This window comes from Leopardus geoffroyi, chromosome X (genome assembly GCF_018350155.1).
Source record: "Leopardus geoffroyi isolate Oge1 chromosome X, O.geoffroyi_Oge1_pat1.0, whole genome shotgun sequence".
In the NCBI taxonomy this organism is placed as follows: Eukaryota; Metazoa; Chordata; class Mammalia; order Carnivora; family Felidae; genus Leopardus; species Leopardus geoffroyi.
The window spans coordinates 91,986,687-92,007,100 of record NC_059343.1 but is presented as its reverse complement, the minus strand read 5'-3'; the positions used below and the strand labels follow the sequence as shown (position 1 = coordinate 92,007,100).

At 43.7% G+C, this 20,414-nt stretch overlaps 1 protein-coding gene across 5 annotated transcripts in view; it reads left to right on the top strand.

The window, feature by feature from the left end:
- Positions 1–20,414, top strand: part of DCX (doublecortin) — a 114,029-nt gene that overhangs the window by 76,055 nt on the left and 17,560 nt on the right. For 3 of the 5 annotated variants that reach the window (XM_045471219.1, XM_045471221.1, XM_045471220.1), the window contains exons 4-5: positions 2,912–3,014; positions 5,041–5,178. In XM_045471219.1, coding sequence (XP_045327175.1) covers positions 2,912–3,014; positions 5,041–5,178 — 241 coding nt within the window. The remainder of the gene's footprint in view (positions 1–2,911; positions 3,015–5,040; positions 5,179–20,414) is intronic. The other 2 variants (XM_045471223.1, XM_045471222.1) reach the window with 1 other exon arrangement.

The window sequence follows — 20,414 nt, the reverse complement described above, 5'->3', positions numbered from 1 at the left end:
AAGGCTTTGTTGTCCTACAATAGGGTATCATGGCGTGTCACTGCAATGACTGCTTTTGAGCTTTTGGTTTTTCTTCTTGGGAAGCAATTTCCACCAGCACCTCCAAAATGAATGCTCTGCTGCCTTTTGGGGAAGGGTTGATGTTTGAAGTGTTTACTAAATTATTTTCATGGCCAGTAGTTGGTTGGGGTTTTCGATTTCTTTTTGAGCCAACCTCATTATTTACATTTTCCTTTAAAATCATTCATTTCATCTAAGTTTTCCAACTAATTAGCATATTTATGCAAAGAAGAACTTCTGAATGCACAATCATCGCTCCTTTCTTGTTCCTAAATTTGTGTATTTGTGTTACCTTTCAAAACCTTTGAATGCTGGTTCTTGTTGTTTGCCAAGATTAATTTCCTTTTTGTTCCTACTTTTCTGCGTTTGGATAAACTTACAAAGCCTCCTTCTTATTTTCTTTGCATTTGGTTGAGACAAAAAGAGCCCTGCTGAATTCTCACTCTACGGCAAGCACTCTACCACAAACCATGGGGACATGCAGAGAGAGGGATAAACTTGGCTGTTACATTCGGGAAACTAGTGCTTGAAAGGGAAGGAGCAGGTGAGCACTCATGAGAATACAGGCAGGTCTTGAAACAAAGTGCTACACCCTAGAGGCCACTAGTGGAGGGGCACCCAAGGATGAGGCTTCCTTAACTCATAAGCAAAACTAAAGTCAGCGTCAGGGCCAGCATCGAACATGAGGGCATGGCAGAGATCTTCAGGGTCAAGGAGGTGCCAGGGGATAAACAATTCAGAGACACACAATGTATCAAAGTTAGGGGCTCCAGGTTTTATTGAGCCAAGGTCGTCAGGTTGTGAGCTCCATGGAGTCGTGAACCGTGTCTTAAACATCCTTGTTTCCCCAGTGCCTGAACTGTGCATGAGTTTTGTATTGCTGAGTGGCCAAAAGGACAGGCTTTGGAGTCCGATAGATCTGCGTTCGTTTGGCTTCATCACTTTCCACCTAAGTAATTTACTTATTGTCTCTGGGCCTCAGTTTTGCCATCTGTGAGACAGCGATGACAATAATATTGACCTCTAGGATCTGTTGTGAGGGTAAAATGAGAGGAAAGATTCGGAAGTAGTTAGCAGGGTGCCTGTCACAGAATAAGCATTCAATTTAGGGGTAGCTCTAGTTGTCATTACATGAGTGTGGAATGAATGGGTGAGGGACAAGTGGGCTGTAGGATGTTGGCCTATTTGATGAGGTCAGGACCCACGGCTGGGAAAAGGCTTACAGGAACAAACCTGGCAGTCTTCCAAGTCTTCCCTTATCTTGGCATCTCCTGGATGATTGGGAGGCTGACACAATGGGGATAATCTTGAAGCATCTCTCACTTTGTGTAAATCTTGCAATCATCTTGGCTAGGCAGATGAGGACTGAATAGAACCTGGGTTGGGGTGGGTGACAGTATTAATGTGCACATTTTTTTCAAATGTGAAATATTGCTCTCCGCACCCAGCAAGCTGTTATTACTTTGTGAGCACTGTGCTTTTGGAAAGCCATCGCTGGCAGCTTGAATGGGTAGCTTAGAACAATTAGAAGCTTTGAACACTTTCAAGCTAAGGATTGGGATAAGAATGTTTTGACTCTATGGTTTCTCCTGGGATTTCCCTCGTGTGCTGGACTAATTATCAGATGTAATTAGGAAGCTGAGAAGTGAGGAGACTATAGTGAGCAACATACTTTCCCAGGGACCCTCATTTCTTTGCGCAGAAAAGGGTTGGGGAGACTATCTCTCTGTTGTGGAGAAACCGCAATGCATAGGGCACTAGAGGGTGGGAAGGGTCCTGGGAACATGGTTTTACCAGCAGAGCCTCAAGCCTATGGGGACTCATTGCTCTTGATTAAATTTTAAGTGGTCAGGACAGTTTTCCCCTTCTTGTTCTTGAGGGAGGAATGGTATTCTGGGTCACTTCCATGTTCTTGGTCCATTTTTAGCAAAAGTCCAATTTTCATGGGTGGAAATCAGTTGAGAACTGGTGCCCTTCTTTCAAAACTCATGAAGTTGACGAGAAGAGCTTCCACATCTTGGTCAACCATAGAGTCTATCTACTTCAGGCTGCAGACGACCTTTCTCATCTGCCTTGGCTTACACCTTTGGCCCCAGAGTCGGGCTAGGAGCACTCTGTCTTTGAGCCTCCGAGAAAAGGTAATATTTGCAGGGCCATCTGCTTGTGAACCTATTTTTTTAAGTTTTGTTATTTATTTTGAGAGAGAGAGCACCCAAGCAGGGAAGGGGCAGAGACAAAGAATCCCAAGCATGGGACTTGAACACACGAACTGTGAGATCATGACCTGAGTCAGAACCAAGAGTCAGACGCTTAACCAACTGGGCCACCCAGCTGCCCCTGCTTGTGAACTTTTATTAAAAGGGATCATTGGGGCGCCTGGGTGGCTCAGTCGGTTGAGTGGCCAACTTCAGCCCAGGTCATGATCTCACGGTCCGTGAGTTTGAGCCCCGCGTCGGGCTCTGTGCTGACAGCTCGGAGCCTGGAGCCTGCTTCGGATTCTGTGTCTCCCTCTCTCTCTGCCCCTCCCCTGCTCATGCTCTGTCTCTCTGTCTCAAAATAAATAAAAAAAAATAAATAAAATAAAAGGGATCATGTCCACATGGTCTTGAAGTTATTCTTAATGCAATGGAAACATGAAACATGAAACATGGAAAGGCAATGGCATTTGGTATATCTTTACTCACCAGGGGCTGTGATGCAGACTATGAGCCTGGTGGCTTGAAAAATGGAGATCCCTGAGGGCTAAAGATGATGGCCCAGACCTGAAGCTTTTTTCCCCTGCCAGCATGATATGATGTTTACTGTCACAAGATAATCACATGTCCATCCAATGTCTCTGCTTTCTCCGTAGGTAACCTGTCTCCATGATTTCTTTGGTGATGACGATGTGTTTATTGCCTGTGGTCCTGAAAAATTTCGCTATGCTCAGGATGACTTTTCTCTGGATGAAAATGGTACGCACAACCACTGGATATGATTGCTCTCTTATCTTCCCTCCTTCTAACCCTTAGGATTTCCATGGGTTCATATGGACCAGAGAACATCCATGCATGGACCTTCGAGGGCAAATACTGTCAGTCTTTCTCCTGTATATTTGGATACATGAGTCACTAAGTGAAAGGTTGATTAGATGTCCCAGATACTCAGCCTCCAAACTCAATAAAACTCACTACCTGCCCCAAAAGTGACCAGATTTCTCGAACCACATATTGTGTCACATGGGATGACGGGTGCAATCAGACTCAGACTATGGGAAGGAAAATTTGGAGTCAGAACTTGGATATTATATGTATACTTTTTTTGTAGTCAACATCCTCCAGCTACTTGGCTCATGTTGATGGTTCCATTTTAGAAAGATTTTCCACTGTGTTCTTAGTGTCAAATCTTTCCCCTCTTCCCTCTTTCTGGCTTGCTGCCTCATTCCCCCTGCTCTGTGACTCAAGATTCCAGAGGTTGTTAATCTCAGGAAGGAGGTGAACATCTGCCCACCTCCCTTTGCTTGAGTCCAAGCTCCATGTGTAAGTTAATGGCAGATTAGCTCATACAGCAACAGGGTTAGGAAATGATCCTGATGGGAAGACACATTCAAAACATATTTCCCAATTATGAGGGGTGAGAAAAACAAACCCGGTTGTATTGTAGACTTTACAAACAGCTCAAGTGACAAGGACCCTGAAAGAGGTGGCATTTCTGCTGTGTTCACTTTGAGAAGAGACAAATGACCATAAAATAGCTAAACAAACCCCAGGCCATATGCAAATTCCTATACCTTCTGCATCTCCAGCGTGGAGATGCAAAGTGGTTCCACTTTGACCATCACAGCACAAGGTTGGAAAATCCATAGCGGAAAGAGCACTAGACTGGGACTTAGGAGACTTGGTTGCTAGCCCTCGCTCTGCTCGTTTCTTGCTTTGTGGTCCTAAGCAAGAGGCTTATATTCTTTGCGGTCTCGTCAGCAACGTGAGTATGGTAATTCTCTTAACGCATTAGCACAATCCGTGCCCAGAATTACCACAGTAGGGCTGCTGAGTGATCTGCATGGAAAAAGTGCCCCACACGTGTCGCACTGAGGTTGAGGCAAGTAGCAGAAACATTTGGCAGACTCCCCGATACACCCAAGAGCTTTCTGTAAGCTCTGAGTGACAGTCACTGCTGGCTCCTTTATATTCATTAAGCCGGCATAGGGTTTTATGATAACGTGCATTGAAAATAAAAAAGGGGTGCCTGGGTGGCTCAGTCGGTTGAGCGTCTGACTTCGGCTCAGGTCACGATCTCACGGTTCACGAGTTCGAGTCCCCGCATCGGGCTCGCTGCTTGTCAGTGCGGAGCCTGCTTTGGATCCTCTGTCTCCCTTTCTCTCTGCCCCTCCCCTGCTCATGCTCCTTCTCTCAAAAATGAATATATATATTTTTTTTTAAAAAGAAAGAGTTCTATAAATGCAAGATGGTGGTGGTGGTGGTGGTAGTTAGGAGTGCTTATTTATAAAATGGCATGACATCCCTAATATGCCTATTATAATACATGGCATGCAATGAACAATAAATGGTAGCTCCTCCTTTCTCCTTTAGATTACTCACGAATGTTTCATCTGTGTGGCTGCAGCCTCTCGGCTGTCAATCTCTTCTCCAAGGAAATTAATTAATTAGGTCAACAGGTGCTCTTCTGCGTTGTCCACAAATGATCGAGTTGACTATTTAATAACCCGCCCAACCTGCTCTTCAACTCCTTCCCTTGTTGCCATAATCCAGGGATTTAAACACCTGGCTTAGCCCAGATGACTTTTGAAAGTTTCTCCCATGCCCCCTTCCCCAGAGCCGTCATTCCCACAGACGGTGAGGACCACCCCGTAGTCCTGAGCCATTGGGTACTTTGGCCTGTGGTGGTTACTCCAGTTTCCAGAAGTTGGTAATATGCTGAGCCCCGTTCCTCCCCTGGCTTTACTGAGCTGTGTCTTTTTTTTTTTTTTTTTTTTTTAACCAGAATGCCGAGTCATGAAGGGAAACCCATCGGCCACAGCTGGCCCAAAGGCCTCTCCAACCCCTCAGAAGAGTTCAGCTAAAAGCCCTGGCCCCATGCGCCGGAGCAAGTCTCCAGCTGACTCAGGTAACGACCAAGACGGTGAGTGCTCTTCTCCTAACTGTGCATGCTGACTTCATTTACAGAGGCCAATACCCTCTGCATGCAGGGCAACGCGTTCCTCGTGAATACCGCTGAGTCTCCATGATACCAATTCTATCGGCTCAGAGACTAAACTGTCAGGCTTGTTTGGACTCATGGAGACACAGCTAAACCCCGGTTCTACTCAGATGGACGCAGACCAGAAACCTGTAATGCTTATTGTCGTGTTTGTCCTCATAGTCACCATCTTCAACATCACCCAGCAAAAGCACAGTCAATGAAATAATCCAGTCACACGCCAATCTGAAACAGAAAAGCAAAATCGAAAACAAAAATGTCAAACACTTGCCACCCTGAAGTGTCAACATAGTTGAGGCACTTGAGCTTCCAATTTGACTTTGAGCTTTTTAGAAGTCAACACATAAAGAGAAACAAGATAATTCACATCATTCTCACAACAAGAGAAAAAATATGTAGGCCAGGGTCTGAAAGGAAACACAGAGATTTGTCACACAGGATTTTAATTAGTGGATAGTGAGTGATCTAAAAAATGTGGTGTATGAATCACTGCCAAGCCATGAACTATTTATCAGTCTGTGACAAGCTTAGAAGCTCGTGCCAAATGCAAATTATGCCACTAAGCAAACATTTGCTTCAGCTGACTCTTTTTTTCATAGCATAATTTTATTGATAAAGGCAGCAGTGTGTCCTTTGAAGTTCTGGTGCAAGATCTTGCCCCCGCCGCCTGAGTGACACTGATCTGAAAAGGCAAAGGGCCCCAGAAGTTCAAGTTGAGAAGCTGAGTGGAGTCATGCACAGACAATTTGAGTTCTTTGTGGTAAAGGCAATTGTATGGCCCAGAAGACTTCTATTTGTTCTCCCAAGGCTCAGTGTTCACCACGAGAATTCTTCCAGCCTGGGAACTTTGGGGCGGAGAGCACAAACACTATCTTTGCTTCCAATTGGGGCAACTCAAGCAGCCTCTTGGCGTGGAAATGCTTGTGGCCTAGAAAAACAGCCTGTCCTTCTGGCCTCACACTGCCAGGAGCATGCACATCACCGGCCATATTTTTATTCTCGGGCAGAAAGAACTGAACTGGAAGAAGCAGCACAAGCTTTTCATGCTTTCATGACTCTGCACACCCTACTTCCCTGCCCCTGGAATGCCATCCCTCTACCCTACCACTCTTCTTTGCTTGGAAACTTCTATTCATCCCTCAACACCTCAAATAGAAATAGTTTCATTCCCTGCACTATCATAGCATGTCATTCATGTATCTGGGGGTAATATTCACCATGCTGTGCTGTAAAGTCTGTATTTACCTGTCTACTTCTCCAACTAAATATTGGGCCCCTCAGGGGTCCGATGTCATGTTCATCTTGTGTCCTCAGCGCTGGGTCCTAGTAGATGCTCAACTAATGTTTGTGAATGAACAGATATGTAAAAGTACCTATTTCACCCAGCACGGTGCTAGAGACGTAGTTAATATCTAGGTAATATCTGCTAAAGGAGTAAAAATGCAAGTGTTTGCTAATGTGTTGGTGAAGCGTACAAAACAGCACATGCCCCTATCTAAGCAAATTCACATTGCTCACGCTACAAAGACTGATGTTTTAACATTCAGATTAAGAATGAAATTATAGAGAGGTGCCCGGGTGGCTCAGTTGGTTGAGCGTCCAACTTGGGCTCAGGTCACAGTCTCACAGCTGGTGAGTTCGAGCCGTGCGTCGGGCTCCGTGCTGACAGCTCAGAGCCTGGAGCCTGCTTCGGATTCTGTGTCTCCCTCTCTGTCTGCCCCTCCCCCACTCACATTCTGTCTCTCTCTCTCTCTCTCTCTCTCTCAAAAATAAAACATTAAAAATTTTTTTGAAAAGAATGAAATTGTAGGAATAATACTTGGCAATCAAAAAGAATGAAATCTTGCTGTTTGCAACAACGTGGATGGAACTAGAGTGTATTATGCTAAGTGAATGGATAAGTCAGTCAGAGAAAGACAAATATCATACGACTTTACTCATATGGAATTTAAGATATAAAACAGATGGATATAAGGGAAGGGAAGCAAAAATAATATAAAAACAGAGAGGGAGACAAACTAGAAGAGAGTCTTAAACACACAGAACAAACTGAGGGTTGCTGGAGGGGTGTTGGGTGGGGGGATGGGCTAAATGGGCAAGGGGCATTAAGGAGAGCACTTGTGATGAGCACTAGGTGTTATATGTAAGTGATGAATCACTAAATTTTATTCCTGAAATCATTATTACACTATATGTTAAATAACTTGGATTTAAATTTTTTTTTAACTTAAAAATTTTAAATTTTCAAAAAAAGAATGAAATTGTACAAATTTTAGGCAGGGTCTTGCAAAAAAAATGGACTTTAAATGCTTGATCAAGACTCATAAAGTCTGGCGATAACCGCCTACCAATCATTTTTCAGAAATATCACTGATCATTTCTGGGATTTCTTTTTTTTTATTTTTAGAGAGAATATGCATGTGTGCGTGTGTATGAGTGGCGGGGAGGGGCATAGGGAGAGAAAGAGCACGGAGCCTGATGTGGGGCTCAATCCCACAACCTTAGATCATGGCCTGAGCTGAAATCAAGAGTCAAATGCTTAACCAGTGAGTCACCCTGGCACCCCCTTTTCTTGGATTTATTTTTTTTGTAGTTTTTTTTTTAATGTTTATTCATTTTTGAGAGAGAGAGAGAGAGAGAGAGAGAGAGAGAGCACGAGCCGGGGAGGTGCAGAGAGAGAGGGAGACACAGAATTTGAAGCAGGCTCCAGGCTCCGAGCTGTCAACACAGAGCCTGATGTGGGGCTCGAACTCATGAACCACAAGATCATGACGTGAGCCAAAGTTGGACGCTTAACCGACTGAGCCACCCAGGCACCCCTCTTGGATTTCTAATGTGTACTACTCATTTTGTACTGCAAAACAAATTACCCCAAAACATAGCCACTCAAAACAACAAATATTTATTGTTTTATAGTTTCTGTGGGTTAGGAATTTTGGAGTAGCTTAGCCTGTGTGGTTTTGTCTGGCTCAGGATCCCCCATATAGTTGAGGTCAAAGTGTTGGTGTGGTGTTGGTGAAGTCATCTGAAGGTTCACCTGGGACTGTAGGCTCCACTTCCAAGATGGCCATTGGCAGGATCTTCTCCCAGACAGTGATTCAAGAAAGTGAACAAGGAAGAAGATGCAGTGCCTTTTGTGATCTAGTGTCCGAAGCCACAGACCGTCACTTCTGTTTTAGTCAACTCATTAGCAGCAGTCACTAACTCCAGCCCACCTTCAAGGAAAGAAGGGTCAATCTTCACCTCTTGAGTGGGGGGGTGGACCTAGTTTTAGATGGCCAAGAATTGGTGAACCTATTTTTAAGCCACCACTAACCTCTTACTTAAAAATGCTGAGGCGGCAGTAGCTTGAGGTAAATGGATTCTCTGTGGGCTGTATCCAGTTGGGTCATCCACCCCACGTGAACTGAACCATCTGTGAGTAAACATGGCTTAAACGTGATTGCCAACATGCTACCTACAGAATTTCCCTTCTAGAAACTATGTATCTCACTGACTCTAAGATAGTAAAAACAGAGAAGGAATACGTTAGGATTTAATGAATATTTGTCTGATTAAAAGGAATATAATAGATCCCAACCTAGGCAAAGGCAGGCAAGATCTGCCTTTGCTCCTTCACAACACCTTTGCTAAAGAGAAGGAATGAAGATATATTCACACACAGAGGATAAAAAAGAGAAACCAATTCGAGGCAGGGAAAGTGGACTTTGCTTGGCAGATATCAGAATTACACACAGCCTTTGCTCCCTATTAGCAAAAACAAAAACAAAAACAAAAACAAAAACAAAAAAACAAAACACCTAAAGTGGTGTTCTCAGGAGAGAGAATTTAAATCTTTATTTCAGGTAATTCATGAACATCAATGAAGCCAAATGCTGGCCTGGCCAGCCTTAATGGCAATTTCCAGAACGTCTGAGCTCATCACAGATGACGTGTCTAGATCTTTCACATGATTTCAGCCCCAAAGCATAAAAGGATCCATGTAACATGACCTTGTCTATTCCATGGCAGTTTAGAGCCATGTCCAGGGCATCCACTCAGTGAACATTTCACAGGGACAAAGCTGATCTCAGGCAAAACAGTACTTTAGGTATGGTTTGGATTTGACATACCCATTTTCCCCTTCCCACCTCCACGTCACTCAGGACCATGCCAGGCTGGCAAGTGGAGGCGGATAGGATATGGAAAAGGAGAGGGAAGCATCTCTGTAGGAAGGCCCAGTGACACCACTTCCCAGTTTTGTGACTTGGGACAAGTTTCTTACCTTGTCTAAGACCTGGTTTCCATTTCGGTTAAGATAGAATTTACACATCTGGAGATAAAGATCCTTTTCCAATATTATCGGTTGTTTCCAATTTATAGAGTTGTACAGTAGCTTCCACAGAATAAGGATTGTGTAACCAAAAGGATGAGCTATAGACCATGCGTAGTTTTGCATCAGCACATGTCAAGGTTTTTCCAAGTTCTTAGCAAGGGACATAGGTAGGTTAATACCCATTTCACCAAAGAACAGTGGTGTTGAGTGGGGCTGAAATTCTTTGTTCTTTTCTAGGACATGGCAGTACCACCATGTTTCCATCCTGTGTTCGTCTGTCTTGAATCTGGGACTTGTGGGAGGGATTCACATTTTTTTTTCATTCAACCTGAGAAACTCAAGGTTGTAGAAGATAGGCCATTTCCAGGGAATTTTAACTACCTTCCTTTGAAGGCAAACGACAGCCAAAAATGTTCCTCTGCAGAAGGGACTCAAACCAAATGAAACATTGGCTCAGTTCGGGTTCAGTTAAAGGAATGTTTTGATGTTCTAGTTCATTAGAAAATATATAGGTTTGATTCTGGTTTGAACATGTTTGCTAGATTTTCAAATACTTTTTTAAGAAGAACAGAGCAATGGAGTTGGGAGAAAGCAAATATTTATTTAAAGTTATAAAATAAAACAAATCTTTCAGAGGAGGGTAATAGTGAAAGAATAAAAGAAATAAGTCAAATAGACATTCATATATATACTATATATATATGTAGTATATATATACTATATATAATAGTATAGTATATAGTATATTAGTATATATAGTATATATACTAATATACTATCATAGTATATTAGTACATAATATATATACTAATATACTATCTATAGTAGTATAGTGTATATATATATATGGACATCTATTTGACCTATTTCTCTTATTCTTTCACATATATAGAATATATGTATATATATGTATAACATATATACATATATGTATAATATATATTACATATGCAATACATATGTAATATGCATATTATACACATACATATAATACATATACATATACATATTATATGTAATTGCATATGTAACATATATTACATATATACATAGTATATATATGTGTAATATATATACATATATATATATATATATATATATATATATAGTGTGTGTATATATATATATATATATATATTTGGTCCAATTCATGGTTCAGTTGGCTTGAGGTTTAGGAAATTGATGCGATTTGGTCTGTAATTTGTGTCATAATTTGATTCCTCAGTCCTTAAGTTGTCTCTTTTCTGTTCTTCCCATGAGTAAATCAAAATCTGTATACTTTATTCCCTTTGAGTTCAGTCCCCACTCCTGCCAATGTTGAGTGTGCCCCAAATGGAGTGTCTGTTGTTAAACCCTAAACGTAAGTTAAGGAAGGATTCGGTCGTCTACATAATAATGCTATAAGGAGCTCTCATTCTTACTGGGCAGAGCTGATGGACTCGTAGAATCCAAGTCCCATTAGCCATGTCTGTCTTTAAAGTAGGACAAGGAACTGTGGTAAAGCAGAGAAGAATCTGAGCCCAGAGGTCTCCTCTGGGATGTTTGAAGAAATCTTGTGTAGTGCCCCCATTTTAATTAACCCAGGACTTGCCATTTTGATGGGCAAAGGGAAGCCTGGCCTCAGAACTGCAGGAAGACCTTTCTAGTGCGTCGCTGGCTGTTTCCATTTCAGCCATTAATGTGTTAATTTTTCCTTTTCTGCAACTACCCCCAATTGAATTGAATTGAATTAAAAGGACAAAGTAGCTAGTTGCTGGGAAGGAGTCTTTTCTTTTTCTTTCTTCTTCTTTTTTTTTCCTTAAGGAGCCTCCAAGGAAGCTAATTACCCACACTGGTAGGCTGAGAGAATTGTAATGTGATAATTAGTTTGGTGTTCTTCAGTAGTAAGTCATTGTTGTAGCAATCCAATGTTCCCCACCCTCCTTCCTCCCAACCTATGTGTACCTATTCCTGAAAATCAAATCTTCCCTGTTCCCAACCCCCTTAAAAAGAATGGATTCTGCACCAAAATATACAGACTTTGTAAGGGGAGGTCAAGAGACACAAAACAGCGGTGCAGTGGGTGTGTGGGTTCATGGGAGAATTGTATCCAGAAGTATTTCTCTTCCTAACTGAACAGGCTGCTTTGAGTTGCCTGAGGAGGGACCTAGCTATTCTGCCCTTCCCGAATGTGATCGTCTAGACCAGCTCTGTCTAATAGAAATACAATGGGAGCCTTGTACATAATTTTAAATTTTCTGACAGCCACAGTTAAAAAGGTCAAAGAAACAGAAGAAATCTGTTTTGATAATATATTTTAATCTACTCAATGCATCCAAAATATTATCATTTCAACACGTAATCAATGCAAAAAAATTCCAATGAGATCTTTTCCATTCTTCGAAGTCGGGCTGTGTCTTACAGCACATCTTAATTGTGGCTCCCCACACTTCAAATGCTCAAAGGCAAATGTGACTAGTGGTTACTGTACTAGACAGCACAATAACTTTCCTCTCTTAGAGAGGTTCAAGATAACGATCTTCTACATAAATTAAAGCTCTGCACTTTGCAAAAATCACCTCAGTTGTCACTCACAATAGCACCGCGAATTAGGTTGGGAAAGGAAAATCATCCAATTTGTTTTTTTCTTTTAGATGGGGGAAACTAAGATATAAAGAGGCTCAGTATCTTGTGGTCTTCTCAATGTCATGCAACTATTTACTACCCACGAGCCAGAGCCCAGCTGTCCTGACTTCCAGGCAGACAATCCCTGCGCTGTCTTTGAGGCAAGGTGTGGGAGCTCCAGAGTGGTAAATAGAAAGGTCTCTGTTGTATGGTCCTTGCTTGTCTGCTTCCTTCCACCTTCCCTCACCTGGAGGCAGGGGAATGGAGTGACATGTGTGTCGTTCTCTTTGTGCTACCTAGAGCACAGCTATGAGGAATTGGGCACCTCTGTTTCCAGGGCCCGGTCCTAGACGTTCCATTAGCTCCCCTACTGTCACTCCAAGGGGAAGGGGTGCTCTGGGAAGAGAAAAACACCCCTTGGCCCTCCCCCGTTCGGATTCTTTCTAAAACCACAGCTTGTGTTGAGTTTCACTGGAGGAACTGCCCCATATCTAAGGCAACATTTGCATTGGCGTTGGAGAACCACCTGAGAAATTGTTGGCACGGGCCATAAAATGGGGACCACTGAGCACTCGGCAGGGCTTGGGATGTGGTGGTGTTGACCCGCCTCCCTGTAATAGGAGTCTTACACACACCTGCTGCAGTCTGGGACTTGCATTTAAATGCAATTGACTCTCCAGAGTTTGGATGGGGTACCTAATAGAGCTGGGTACTGTGCGGAAAAGGAAGAAGATGAACTCCCAATCATTAAGAAGCTTATGATTTATTGGGGACCCAGTATACATACGTGTTTAACAAAACATTTATTTGCAAATACTTATATAGTTCTTATGTACCAAGCAACTGTGCTAACCACTCTGCACATATTAACCAATTTAATCTTTATAATAACCTCATGAGGTAGGCGCTGTTGCCCCCGATGAAAGCTAGAGCGTATGAAAGCTAAGTGACCTGCCCAAGACCGCACAGCTCCTAGGTGTTAGAGCTGAGGTTTGAATCCAGGAAGTCTGGCTTCGCAGTCCACAATTTAACCATGGCTCCGTGGTGTTAAATATGAGTTAACAGTAATGGTTTGTTTCAATGCCAAGTGAATGGGAGATACAGGTAGTAAGTGCTAAGGGAAGCCTTCTGGGAAAAACTGGGGCTTGAAGGAGGGTTATATTTCAATTGATAAGGACATGGATTATTTCTCTTTTTTTTATTGTAAAGAGAGAAAGATATAGAGAGCACAAGTGGAGGAGAGGGGCAGGGGGAGAGAGACAGACTCTCCAGAGACACGGGGCTTAATCCCATGACCCTGGGATCATGAACTTCAGCTGAAATCAAGGGTCAGATGCTCCACTGAATAAGCCACCCAAGTGCCCCAGAAATGGATTATTTCTGACAGAGTGGGGAAGCATGAACAAACGAGTACGGATGGTGATGAATATAGCATATGAGGGTCCAGGGAAGCAGCTGTTAAATCTACATCTCCGGCCCCAACTTTCCTTCTGGATGTTAATCCCATGAATGCCTACTAGGCAGTTTGGAATGTTCCAAACTGCATTTAGAACATTCCAAACTGCATGGTAGGCATTCATGGGATTACCATATTTGGTACTTAAATGTACCAAATATGATGTGCCTAACGACCAAAAACATTCCCACCCCCAACTCCCTGTCTGGCAATAGAATATCTTCTATTCTGTTCCCTGGGTCCAATGCCTTGGTTTTATCTTGATTCTTCCTACTCTTGAATCCTTCAAGTCGGCCATATGCTGCTGTTGTTGAACCTTTGAAACATCTTCACATTACTCACACAGAAGTCCCTTCCTTTTTGTCGTCATGTGATGCCAGAATTAGTCAACAGACTCCTAAGTAGCATCCCTCTTTCAAATCTCTGTCCCCTTTTGCATCTGGGGTGGTGCCACCATATTTCTCATCCTAAAACACATTTCCATTGTGTCACCCCCTACCGCAGAACCTTCAGTGGTTCCACATTGCATTCATTGACCACCCCCAAGGTAATGGCTGAGAAGGTAAAAGAGAGAGGGGCAGAGGGCCAAGGGCTATGTTTTTGGAAGCACAGCAAGAAACAAAAAAGCAATAGGCTTTACTCGGGAAAGCTTCAATCCTCTAACGCCTGACCTGCTAGCCAAAGAAAGTCCTCAGCCCGTTGAGATTGATAAGTCATTCCTCGTAGAAGCGGGATTTCCTAACTCGGTGCCTATATATTGCATAGTTACTCATGTCCTTCCATTTCTAGTAGTGGCAATAGTAATATTAAGAGAAGAAGAGGTTATTATGAAGCCCTTTCTACATGCTAAGCACTTAGCTAAGCGTTTTATGTATAGTCTGTCATGTAACCCTCAAGACAACAATTGAGATGTGCGTTATTATCATTCAAATGTTGCAGATGGGGTAACTAAGACCTACAGAGGTTAGGTTACATGCCAGGTCACACATCCAGGCTAAGCCAGGATTTGGAACCTTGACTGGTTCCAAAGTGTGTGCTCTTTCCACAACTTAAGAGCCCTGTAGTTGTTGTTTTTTTTTTTTTTTCTAGTTTCTACCGCATGAAACCAGTAGCGAACTCTGACAATAGGCTTGCTCCGCTAGAAATATGTTCTCCGCAGAACCACCTTCAACAGCAAGGAAATGTTGTCAGCATTATCAAGTCTGAGAAAACAATCCTGGCACTTCCATCCGTCTTCTTACAGATGTCTTCTTCTTGAGGGGAACTGATCTGTGTCAAAATATTGCAGGCATGGGTACACATGTTTGTTTTGCAACCGGGAAAATTCTTATTTCTCTTTTTATTTAGAACATTCCAAACTGCATGCTGCCCAAGACTCTGTAGGAAATAGATTTAAAATTCAAGTTCCAACTCCTGAAGTTCCGGTATCTCACAAGCTAGGATTGAATTTGGCGTGGGAACCAGTGCTGTGATCAAATCAGTGAAGAACTGCTCCTGCTTCCCTAATGGATGGGTCTGGGGAGAGGGACACAAGCTTTTCCACTGACAAGAAACAATTAGCCAAACCATCCAGACACCCATCCCAAGGGCTCTTCGGAACGAATGTGTGAAAACCACAGGCTCTATGTCTTGGCCTTGTTCTGAAGTAAGCTGAAACCACCTTGGTTCTACTTGGATGGCCTACCAGAAAAACTCCCTGTATATGTAGGGAGCAAACAGGGGGTGTATTTGAACTGGAATGCAAGAACACTTAGAGCATCTCAATACGAGAAAAAATGAGGGAGTGGCTGAATTGTGTATTGAGATCTCCCTCTGCGAGGCATTAGGGAATTAGGCATATGATGTGCTCACCTTAAGGCAATTTTGAAAGGAATCTAAGTAAATCCCTGAGGCCATATCCATTGAGGAGAAGTAATTTATACTCTTGAAGCAAGTCCTACTCTCTCTGAACCTCTATATTCTTTTTTTTTTTTTTAATTTTTTTTTTCAACGTTTATTTATTTTTGGGACAAAGAGAGACAAAGCATGAACGGGGGAGGGGCAGAGAGAGAGGGAGACACAGAATCGGAAACAGGCTCCAGGCTCTGAGCCATCAGCCCAGAGCCCGACGCGGGGCTTGAACTCACGGACCGCGAGATCGTGACCTGGCTGAAGTCGGACACTTAACCGACTGCGCCACCCAGGTGCCCCTGAACCTCTATATTCTTATGATTAAAAGGAGACCATTAATTCCTGGCCATCATTGCTTAAGGTTACCAGGAGAATCATGTGAATTCATATATGGTAAAATGCTTTGAAAACATTTGTAGAAATACAACTGCAATTTTTTCAGTTTTAAAGGTTTTTTTAATGTTTATTTATTTATTTTTGAGAGAGAGAGAGAGCGAGCAGGGGAGGGGCAGAGAGATAGGGAGACAGAATCCCAAGCAGGCTCTGCGCAGAGCCTGACGTGGGGCTCCAACACACGAACTGTGAGATCATGACCTGAGCCTAAATCAAGAATTGGATGCTTAACCGACACCACCCAGGGCCCCCTACAAGTGCAACTATTAAGGTGGATCTCAAATTATTGTCATGGCTTTTTTTTTTTAATTTTTTTTTAACGTTTATTTATTTTTGAGACAGAGAGAGACAAAGCATGAACGGGGAGGGTCAGAGAGAGGGAGACACAGAATCTGAAACAGGCTCCAGGCTCTGAGCTGTCAGCACAGAGCCCGACGCGGGGCTCGAACTCACGGACCGCGAGATCATGACCTGAGCCGAAGTCGGCTGCTTAACCAACTGAGCCACCCAGGCGCCCCTGTCATGGCTTTTTTAAGATGGGTTTGTTTGTTTGTTTGTTTAGTGAGCAATATTTCAAAATAGACATTCAACCAAAACCAATAGGCTTGCTTTTGAGTTGAGCTCAAGCATTGTGATTCGAATGGGAGGAAAAGCCAGAGCTAAGTGAATGAGCATTATCAGTTTGGTCTCCTGTCAAAGTTTGGGTAAAAAACAGATGCCAAGCTGGCTCTTTTCTTTCTGTGCCTTTTTGGCCATCCAAACTTGAACCCATAAAGTATAATGACATGTCTAACTCGCTGCCCAAACAGTTCTATAATTGCCACACCTGGGGCTACTTACACCCACCTTCCACGCAGCTGCATCCCAGTTTCCAAGGACTAGTCCAGCCTCCAGACAAGGAAACCCATAGTCTAGGAGCTCAGCATCACCTCTGCTTGGCTGGTGACCATACTCTGTCCTTGGCTGCCCATGCCAGAAATTGGACCCTCTCCTTGTTCTTTCGAAACTGACTCAACCCACCTTATTCCCCACTCCTGGGAACCCCTTTCCCTCCCATACGTTTAAATTCCTATAAATAGGTAAGTCAACCTAGTTACCTGAACAGCCATCTGTTGTTTGGATTTGTCCTGCTCCATTCTGACCCAGCGAAGGATTTGAAGATGAGCACTGGGGCCAGGGCAGGCATCCATGATTCAGAGAAGCTAATGAGATAAGACAGAATGCCGAGCCAAGCTCCGCCATTGTGCTGCGTAGCTGAGGGACACCAGCTGAGGGGAGTAATAGACACAGATACCGTCTTCCCAGAGAGCTCTGTGGCCTGAAGGTAGTTACATGCCATGCTGGCTTCTCTATCTGCTACTGTTTCCTGACACTGTCTATGACACCCAGTCTCCTTGGCGAATAAAAGGAAGTGCTTGCTAAATACCTTCTAATCTAAACTAGATAAGTGGAATAAAAGTCCAGAAGACTCTTTCTAAGCTCCGGTGTCTGCTTCTACCTTGTCCTACTCATCTCTCTGTTCTCTACAGCAACTTTTCTTCCCCCCCTTCCTTCCTGCGTCAGAAAGTTGTCATGGGGAGGAGTTCCAGAAGCAATTCATTTATAAAAGGAAGAGTGACATAGCAAACACTGAAAGCAAACCGAAACACACACATAGGCTTTGGGATCAGAGAGACCTGTGTTCAAATCCTGACTTTGCTATCCCTAACTGGAGCAAGATTCTCTTTCCCCATTGGAAATGAGAATACAACTAAAAGTGGGGTTTTTTTTGGTGGGGGGGGGGGTTGGGAGTGCACGCAGAGTGCCTGGCCTATCAGATACTTAAAACGCACTAATTATTATCTTGGTGTTTGTTGATAACATGGCCTAGGAGACTACAAAGTTGTGATGTACCTTGTTGTAGAGGGAAAAAAACGGATATATACAATGACAAGAAAGGAATGAAAGAATTCGGACTATGGGGAAATAAAAGTTGACAACAGTCTCCCCCAGTGCATCCCCAAATTGCAGCTGAGAATTAGAAGCTCAGAGACAAGAGCTAAAGGCATTTAGTAAAGAAAAATAAGGGGCAGTGAGGGATGTCAACCAAGTTATTTCCAGCCACTCACTGTCACAATGAACTGTCATGGCCTTCTGTGTGGATTCGCCAAAGTAAGCCAGTGCACAGTTCATCAGGCCCTGTTTGCGTTTTTCCCTGCTCCTTCTTTTACCTGACCCCAATCCATATCAAATGGCACCCTCCCAGATTTCCCCCCCGCCCCAGAACCCATAGAAGAAATGCACATATGAATGTATTTTTATCTAGTCTGTAAATGCAGGAGCTGCTTCAGCTTGTGAGGAATTGACATTTGCTTGTGCGTGTCTATGTTCTTTCATTTCTCTGTGTCCGTCTTTGGTTTCTTTATTTTTTTTTTTCCATCAGGAAGTCTGGGAAAGTGCATTTTTTCAACAATGCAGTGAGTGGCAGTTAAAGTATTAAGAAACTGATTTTCAAAACGCCTGTCGAATGTGGATGACACAATAAAGGTTAAGATTGACTAGCTGGGGAGTGGCAGAGAATAAACACAGACACACACAGGGAATAGAGAGAGAGGTATTGATAAAATATGTATTTATGCACTACCCCTAAACTTCTTAAGTGAGTGAGTTTCAGAGGATATTGAGAAAAGTACTAGAAGTTGCACAAGAACCTGTATGTGCAGGTCTGTGGCCAATGAATGGGTAGAAACTGCCTCACAAGCAGACATGCTTGTGGTTCACGATGTTCTACATTTTGGCAAGACTGGTAGGCTCATCCTCAGCTAGAGAAGAGTGTAGGTGGACAGAGACAGTTTGCACTTTGGGAGTGTAGTAACCACCGCTGTGTCCCATGACTGACACATGCCGGGGAACTACCATCTGTTGTCGCCAAGGGAGGCATCAATCATGTGGAATAAAATGCCAGAACTTACCTGGGGATGCCTACATCTGTTAGCCTCCGCAGCTGAGGGCAGGGATCTTGGGGAAGACGCGCATTACATCAGCTCAGACTGATCTCCCAGATTGTCCTCTATCTCGAATACTACGGGGTGCGATTTAAAATGCCTGCTAGGAAGGACCTGCTAGGTCCTTCAGGCACTGAAAGTGTGCTGTAATTCCTTCCTTTTCCTCTAATGGATTACTTGGCCCCACTGTGGCTCCGCACACTCTGGCCTTTTCCACAGTGCCTCCCTTATTCACTAGAAAGCTTATGGGGCGCCTGGGTGGCGCAGTCGGTTAAGCGTCCGACTTCAGCCAGGTCACGATCTCGCGGTCCGTGAGTTCGAGCCCCGCGTCGGGCTCTGGGCTGATGGCTCAGAGCCTGGAGCCTGTTTCCGATTCTGTGTCTCCCTCTCTCTCTGCCCCTCCCCCATTCATGCTCTGTCTCTCTCTGTCCCCAAAATAAATAAACGCTGAAAAAAAAATTAAAAAAAAAAAAAAAAAAAAAAGAAAGCTTAGTACCTTGGCCAAGCCTAGCTCTCACAGTCTGTGCTGGCCAGTACAAGTCACATTCTTCTTGGGGTTGCTTACAAGGTGGCTTGACTGTCTTCTAGGTCTCTGTCTTCCACGTTGTCCCTTCTCCCCCTCCCTCCCCCCCCCCCCCCCCCCCCCCCCCCGCCTTAAGTCATGGTCACCTCTCACCTGGACTATTGCATTGTCTTCTAACCAATTCCTTTGCTTCTACCCTTATCCCAGCCCACCCCAACCTCACCCCCCCCCGCCCCCCAGCCCAGCTTTCCTACAATAGCTAGAGTAATAGTTTTAAAATGCAAATTCGATAGTATCACTCTCAGATTTCTTTCACAAATCAACCCCAAACAAAAGGCCCCCACGGTCTGGCCTTTATGCCATCTCTGGTCTCATCTCTTGGAGCTCACCGCTGGCACCCTGTGCTTGAGCCATTTTGAGCTATCTTCAAGATAGCTTTGAGCCCTCTTCAAAGGTACTGTATTCTTGTACACCTCCATGTCCTTGCCCCTCCTGGTACAATCCTAAAGTCTAGAATACTCATTCTGCCCTCTAGCTCCAATTCATCTTTTTGTAAGGGCTTTGAGATACAATTCACATACGAACTTGCTCATTTAGAATGTACAGCTCAAGGCATTTTAGGTCAGCCACAAAATTGTGCGACGGTCTCCACTATTTATTGCCAGAGTATCTTTACCCCTCTAAAATAAACTCTGCACCTGTTAGTGGACACTCTTCATTTCCCCCCAGCTACCCACTTGACCTTGGTCAGCCTCTGGCAACCATTGCTCTACTACTTTTGGTCTCTATAGATTTGTCTCCAGTTATTCCAGAGTCATCCTTCAAGATTTTTCTCAGGTGTTGTCTCCTCCTGTGTGACTCCCAGTCCCCTGATTTCAAAGCCTCTCCTCACCTCTAAGAATTACCCCTGCATGGCTCTGCCATAGGACTTAGCCCACCGTATTCTTGCCTGCTTCACCACGGGATGTGACTTCTCATCTCTGAAACCCCCAT